Source organism: Mus musculus, chromosome 14 (assembly GCF_000001635.26).
Source record: "Mus musculus strain C57BL/6J chromosome 14, GRCm38.p6 C57BL/6J".
NCBI lineage: Eukaryota > Metazoa > Chordata > Mammalia > Rodentia > Muridae > Mus > Mus musculus.
The window spans coordinates 32,982,418-32,990,192 of record NC_000080.6 but is presented as its reverse complement, the minus strand read 5'-3'; the positions used below and the strand labels follow the sequence as shown (position 1 = coordinate 32,990,192).

Genomic DNA, 7,775 nt, shown 5'->3' with positions numbered 1-7,775 from the left:
GTTCTGGAACGTGTTTAAGGGTGGTGGGTATGAAAAACTAACCTTTAGTAGACAGACTGAGGCAAGAGAGCCAAGATGACAATGTGTCTGTGCTGACCTCTGAAAACTGTCAAATGCTTGTGGAAGTCTGGGAATTTCCTGAATGCCCTGGCCCCACAAATCTCCAGGAATCTCTATTTCCCATACTCATGTTCATGTCTTGGATGTTTAATCACACTGTGTTTTTCTGTACCACAGGAAACACCCAGGCTTCGATAGGACCATGCTGCAGAGGTGGCAGGTAACAGTTGCTCACCAGTGATGGTGGTGGTGGTGGGGCACCCTGCAGGAGGTAAAGTAGGAAGGAGTCAGAGCTTGCAAGAAGTGTGCCACACACTCAAGGACGAAGTTTATGCTTCAAATTTACTAAATTCCAGACCTGTCTCTGACAAGATCTCAGGATGGAAGATTTGTCTTTGAGCAGTCTTTGACGATGACCCAGAGAATGTACATTTTCTCCTCCCTAAGGCCGTGCACTAGTACACACACTGGGGAGAAGGGGGTGTCACACACATCACTTCTTAGGAAGACATGTGTGGCTCCCAGCACAACAAATGAGTCACTAGCCTGTGCTCTTAGTGAAGAAGAGACCCCAAAGAAGCCATCCCTGCAGATATTTCCACATGTATCCCACATATCCATCTGTGTATGGTTAGCTTAAGCCAGAGAGCCCTTGGGAGAGTATTAAACTAATATAGACAGATGGAAAAAAGCCTTTTCCAGAGCATCAGAGGGAGACTAGTGAGGGCTCCCTTTTCCATAGCTACCATTTTCAGTACATTTTTTCTAATGGTGGAAGGGTCAGCAATGGGTTCATCTTCAGCATTTGTGCTGGCCTTCAGTTAGCTCTTGAGTGTCATTTTTGAGGTTTAAGATCAAAGAAAGCCAGACCCTTCGCTTCAGATTGCTGGTCTTTGCTTCTTCTTTGGCCAACATAGCCTCTTCCCATTCATACTCAGATCAATGGATGCCACCCTGCATTGGTGTGGGTTCCTGCATAAGATGTAGACAGAGAGCTTAGGTGCCATTCACCTCCGTTTTCTTGTCCTGAAATCTAGGTTTCCTCTTGGGGGCTGAGGGTGAGGCCCGAATGACCTCAGAAAGGTCTCAGATGTGTTTGGGTTGTCACCTTGTGTCTCTTCTGGTAGAAAAGGGAGATCAGCAACTTTGAATACCTCATGTACCTCAACACACTGGCCGGAAGGACCTACAATGACTACATGCAGTATCCCGTGTTTCCCTGGGTCCTCGCTGACTACACCTCAGAGGTAAGGTGTCCTCTGGAGCATGACACAGGCTTTCTGAGGCTTTCTACCCCTGTCATGAGCACACAGACATTTGCGATGAGATTCAGCTTCCTGGGCCTCAAGGCCACTAGATTCTCCTGAAGCTGTGCCAGCCTTTACCTGGGTTCCTGATCCAGATGCACCGGTGAGGTGATCAACACATCTGTGATTATGTTAATCAACACGTGCCTGACATGAGCCTCAGAGGCCTCCCTGTCACCCCTGAAGGAAACTGTTGCCCATTTCCTGACATGCTTGTGTAAGACAACATGAAAATGCTTCATTGACAGTGAGCCTGGCCATAGGATTTGTTCCTAACATCAGTGTGTCCAGAGAGAGGGGGCAGGAGATAGAGGCAGAGAGATGAAGAGAAAAGGATAGTAGCTCACTCTGCCTGGTGTTGCTCTAGAATCCGAAGACATGCCATGAATGGAGAGGGTCATAGCTAGATCAAACCTCTCATCTCGCTCGACCTCCATTTTTTCATCTCAGCAAGCAGGAGTCAGGAGGAGGAAAACCACACAGCAAAGCATAAGTGGTGTGTGTGTGTGTGTGTGTAACTGAGTCACGGAGTAGATCTAGACCCTGATGGTTATCAGGAGAGGTGTGTGAAGAATAGAAGTTCAGAGAAGCCTGACCACCCTGGCCTATGAACGCTTATGTGGAAGAGGCCAGGGTTGGAAGATGGAGGAGGCTCAGTCTTCTGTGACTTCCCATCTCCACTTAAGACAGGGAATACAACATTTTTCCACCAGCCACACTTCTTTTTTCACACTAATGATCCACCCGTAATCAAGGTCTTACAAAAATGAACCTTCAAAGTCAAAGGATTCACCCATACTTGTAAAGTGGTAGTTACTATATAAATGCTCTCTGTTTAACACATACCTTGTATTTATAACTGTGTTTACTTTCTTGTATTTAAAAATTGGGAAATATTTTTAATTGGGTGGGGGAAGCAGGGAAAGAGCCCAGTGGATTAGAGTACTTTGTGCACAAGCATAAAGGTGTTCAAAGCAGGACATGACAGTGTGTCCTATCATAGCAGTACTAAGAGCAGAGATGGGAAACCCAGCACTGTTAGCTAGCTAGTTTTGCCATGGCACTGGACTTCTAATTTAGTGAAGATCCATCCTCTACCCTACTAGTGTATTGAATGGCATGGGCACCTGAACACTAGCATACCTATATCACATACACACAGCCTTCTCCTACACACACACACACACACACACACACACACACACAAGCACACACATGAGACATTTCTCCTGAACATCTAGAAATTTGGGGAATCGAGGAGCTCTGGTAGCTATTAACCATTCTGACCTGTCAGGAACCTGGGGAGGGGCTACTTCTCTTTTGTCCTTGACTGCTTTCTGCCAGCCTTTGAGGTGGTAACAGCACTGTCCCTCTCTCAAGGGACTGTGACTCAGTGCTAGCCCAGTGAATTAGAGCACTTTGTGTACAAGCTAGTGAAGAGAGTTTTAGGAAGAAACAATCCCTCTCAAAGAGATGCAACCCCCAGGGATACTCTGTGTTCCCCTGGCTCCCAACACACAGAGCATGTCTCTAAAGTCACCAATGTACTTCCCATCCCCACCAAGGTGAACTCTCAAGGTCAGGAGCAGGGCCAGCATTCTGTGTCTTAATTGTCCAAAAGATGGTTGGGTCCCAGAAAAATGAGCAGGTTCCCCCCCACCTCCACCCCAAACAAATCACTTCTATCTTCCTGTAAAATCAGTTTGACTCAAAGCAGGTCCCTGAACTGTTGCAGTAAATTATTTAGTAAGGGCAACAGTTAAAAGTCATGTAGGCAATGGGAATTCTTTTCAAAGTCCCTTCTCAGTACCTGGTGGTCATGTTCTGATTTGGGTCAAGTTGGAACAGGCTCAGCTTGAACTCAATCTTCCCTCCTCTTACTTCTCCTCTCTCCCCTATTAAGTCTTTGTGGATCACTGGTTTCAGGGCCATAAAACTCCAAGTAGCCAGCTAATCACGACAGGGGTTCAGACCAAATGACAATAAACCAATAAAGGGAGCCATAAAACTAAAGAGCGTGGCTCCTGGGGCACCAGGGGGCTGGGGGAGTTAACCCAGCTGCACATCTGCCTTCTAGATGTTGAACTTGACGAATCCCAAGACTTTCCGGGATCTTTCTAAGCCAATGGGGGCTCAGACCAAGGAAAGGAAGTTGAAGTTTACCCAGAGGTTTAAAGATGTTGAAAAGATTGAAGGTGGGTACATACTTGCTTAATTTTGACTCTCTCTCTCTCTCTCTCTCTCTCTTTGTGTGTGTGTTTACACATGCACATGCTTGTATGTATGCACACACACCAGTGTACACAGCGTGTGCAGTGCCACTTTTCTTAACTTCTTGAAAAAGATCAGTAACGACTTAGTTGATCACCCAGTCTACCAATCCTTGAGCTTAAATAAAGAACTCTCAAATCCAGCAGTTGGCGTTGTGATTGCATGAGAGAATCACCTGGAAGAATTTGTGAACAATACTAAAGTTCAGGTGTCACCTTTAGAAATTTAACTAAGGTGACTGGAGAGATGGCTCGCTAGTTAAGAACAGTTCTTGCTCTTGCAGAAGACCCCAGTTTGGTTCCCAGCACCCATACTTATAACTATCTGTAACTCCAGTTCCAGAGGGGATCCAATGTCCTCTTCTGCCCCCTGTGGGCATTGCTTGTTTGTGGTTTACTTAATGAAGGTAAAACATTCCCATATGCAAAATAAAAGGAAAACTTACAAAACAAAACAAAACAAAAACCTATGGAGAGATTTTAACGGCTGTCCTGGATGGAAACATACTGAGAGCTGACTGCTTTATCTCTAAGGGTGGGGAAGATGGAGGGATCTGCACTTAACTACCTGTGAGTGATAGAAGTCTACCTTTGACTTGCTCTCAAACTCAGTCCTCAAACTCTGGACATTGCCTTTACAATCCTTGCCATATTTGCATGCCATCGGATCTGTTAGTGCCTTAATGTTCTGCTGTATGTCTTCTTGCTTCCTGAATCTCAATGAGTGCAGTTAGAGATACTGTTGTCAAGCACAGCACAGCAACCCTCAAATGCACCCTTGTGTTGCAGGAGACATGACCGTGCAGTGCCACTACTACACCCACTATTCCTCAGCCATCATTGTCGCTTCCTACTTGGTCCGAATGCCACCATTCACGCAGGCCTTCTGCTCCTTACAGGTAAGCTGCTGTTACTCCTTCCTGAGTGCGAGGGCGTGAACACACCCGAGTCCCAGGCTTGGATAATGACGGTGCTTCCTCTCTGAGAACTCAAACCTTAACTTGGCGCTGGTTCCTATGCTTAGAGGAGGGCAGTTTGTTATCATCAATACTTGTGTATCTGCCTGATTGTCATTAAAAAAAAAAAAACCAAATAGCATGGAATAATAAAATTTCCAGTGGGACATGTGAAAAATTAATACAAATAAGATAGAATAGAAAATAAAGTAGAAATTGTTGATGCTGAAAATGTCACAGTCAAAGCTCAGTCAAGAGAAGGGGAGTGACCATCAGACAGCACAGATCTGTGCTCAGTCCAACCAAAAGGCTCCTTGGGACAAATGGATATTTGAAATGAAATGAAACAAAACAAAAACTGTCTAACCTAGCAAAAGAAACTGGTCATCGGGTCATCTTGCCCATCCTTAAGCTAACAAACCATTATCTTACCAGCTTAGGGTTGCCAGGTTTCATAAATAAGAAAGCAGATACCTAGCTAAGTTTCAGTTCTGGATAAACAGTGGCTTTCACTCAAAAAGGACGTACTGGAAGATTATCTGCTGCTTATCTGAAGTTTCAGTTATCTAGGTCGCCTGTGTTGTTTCAGTCTGGCAGTCCTGAGGGAGCTGGAGATGAACCAGTGCTGGAGTCCTGGATATGCACAATTTCTAAGTCAGAGTTCCTTATGAACAGCAGTGGGGCAGTGCAGAGATGCTCTTTGTCCCTCTTCCCTCCTCAACTCTTCACCGGAATCCTGCACCCATTCAGAGGCAGAGCTTGAGCCAGCTGGTGGAGCTCACTGTAGAGAAAGCACTACAAGGCTGAGTGTATGGCTGGCATGGTCACTACCTTACAGTATTCTACAAGAGAAAGCCACGGGCCTCAGGAGCAGGGGCCTACAGAGCACCCACGGCCTAACTCTAGCACTTGAGCCTTATCTCAGAGGAGCTTTAGTGTCTGAGAAACTGTGAGTTTTGGTTACTCAGAAAACATTGTCCCTGAGACAAGAGCCACCCCCAGTCGGCACTGAACGCACTCCCCATCCCTGGGAAACAGTGGAAAGCCAAGGAAGGTCAGGCAGCTTCTCCAGGAAGGGATGAACCCACTCACATCGTTTATGTTTTGGCACAGACTCCCCTCTCCTTGACTGTGTGGCTTGTCTAGACTTTGTATAACCCCCTATCACTGGAAATCCACTCAAAAATAATAAGTGCGCTTCCCCTGGGTCTTTCTCAGGCAACAAGCATTTTAAGTAAGTTTAGTTTGGAGAATGAATGGTCCCAGAGCTCTACCCCATGCCAGGAATCTCATCCAGATGTTGCTCATTAATCCACAAGAAATGATGATCACTGTTGCTGATGATAATGATGGATTCCGCTGCTGCTTTCCAGCCAGGGAGCTGAAATAGTCAAATGTTCAGGATGCCTTCACAGCCTCCCCTTTGGCCCTTCCGACAGACAGATGCATTAAAGCTAGAGGTCCCAGCTTCACTTGTTGCTAAGGGTCTTTCCACACAGGGAAGAGATGGGGAGGACTAGAGACAGGGTGTTGGGGAGGACTAGAGACAGGGTATGCTGTGAGATTTACATCTCAGCCATGCTACTTAACACATACAAATATCCCACATGTCGTGTTACCTCTGGACATGAGGGCTGGTTATACACAGACCACTGGATCATCCAGAAGAACAAATGAGAAAATGTGGGGAGAGCCCCTCGCTCCAGTGAGTAACCATGGCTACTTCCCCTCTACCGTCAGTGACCAACCAGATCTGATCTGAGCAGAATTGAACTTGTCTCTTCTGGGTTAAACAATGTTAAGACAGCCTGGACTACCATAAAGCAACCCGGAGCAGAATGAGCCAGGTGAAACAGGTCCTGCAAGCCCACCAGAGTATTTGGATAATGGTTACCCTGCTGCTAATGGTTGGGGTAAATTTATTTTAGCCAGTTTGCTCCTCTAATAACTGGTTCAAACTTGTTTGATATGGTCTAACCCAGGGTGAGATGATCAGAGCCAACTTTGTATGCTTTTAGGAGGCCCCTGTGTAGCTGTTGGAGTGACCACACTGAGAATCTCAAGTGGGATTCTCTGGGTTTTTTGGTTTGAGATTGTCCTTGGCAGATTGGCCCAACCAAGTTGGAACCATCTGCTTTCTCTGTGTAACCCCTCTGCCCCACACTAATCTGTCTTAGCTGCTGACATTTAAGTGACTTCTTCAGTTGGTTGTCACTGGCCCGAAGACCCGGCAATCCTCTGTCCTTTCCTAGAACAAAACAAGAACAGTTTTAGTTCTGAAAAGTACAAAGGCCACATCTGCTGAAGGAGTCCTAGGCCTCACCGGATCACCTGAGAAATGTTCTGACATCTTTGTATGAGTTCATCTGCCTCCCAGGGGCAGGTCTGTTTCTTCCCAGGAGAACTTCGCTTGTCCTCCTCTGTGGTGGCAGGAAGGATCAGCACCCCCCCCCCCCCCGCCGCCCCCGTTGTCTCATTCTCCCGAGGATCTGACTTCTAAGTTCAATGAGTCGGAGGGTTGGGGTGTGTGTGCGTCCAGGATGCCTGCAGTGAGGCCTTCTGTGCTTGTAGGAAGGTGGAGCCAGTGTGTTTATGGGTGTTGGCATGTTCTTCCAATCTGAGCTGAGCAGGCTCTGCTGTTCACCGCTAATGTGAGTGCGTTAGAGTGAGGATGCATGGGCTTCCGGCTGGGGCCTCAGGGTACTGTGTCCTGGCTCTGTCATCTGATGTTGACCAGATTATTGCATTCTCTGGGATGCAGTTTCCTTATTCATGAGGTAAAGATGAGGGCTGAGATGCTGCGTTTGCTTCGTAACAGCACTTGTCTGGAACACTCAAGTACCTACTATGTTTCTGAATGGTGCCAAATCAAATACCTTACATGTATCATTAAAAAGTTTAAGCTTTCTTATCGTGGCAAAATATACATCACACAGTATCTCCCATGTAGCTATGTTTTAAAAGATTTATTTATCTATTTTAATGTACATGAGTGCTTCATCTGTATGTGCATCTGCATGCCAGAAGAGGGCATCAAACTCATTCTAGATGGTTGTAAGCCACCACGTAGTTGCTGGGAATTGAACTCAGGACCTCTAGAACAACAGAGGGTGCTCTCAACTGCTGAGCCACCTCACCATCACCCTCTGTAGCTATTTTTATACATGCAGTTCAGTGATATG

The 7,775-nt window shown here is 46.3% G+C and overlaps 1 protein-coding gene across 6 annotated transcripts in view; it reads left to right on the top strand.

The window, feature by feature from the left end:
- Wdfy4 (WD repeat and FYVE domain containing 4) overlaps positions 1-7,775 on the top strand; it is a 234,309-nt gene that overhangs the window by 203,663 nt on the left and 22,871 nt on the right. For all 6 annotated transcript variants that reach the window (NM_001146022.2, XM_011245119.3, XM_011245118.3 and 3 more), the window contains 4 exons: positions 238-280; positions 1,188-1,307; positions 3,445-3,562; positions 4,427-4,536. In NM_001146022.2, coding sequence (NP_001139494.1) covers positions 238-280; positions 1,188-1,307; positions 3,445-3,562; positions 4,427-4,536 — 391 coding nt within the window. The remainder of the gene's footprint in view (positions 1-237; positions 281-1,187; positions 1,308-3,444; positions 3,563-4,426; positions 4,537-7,775) is intronic.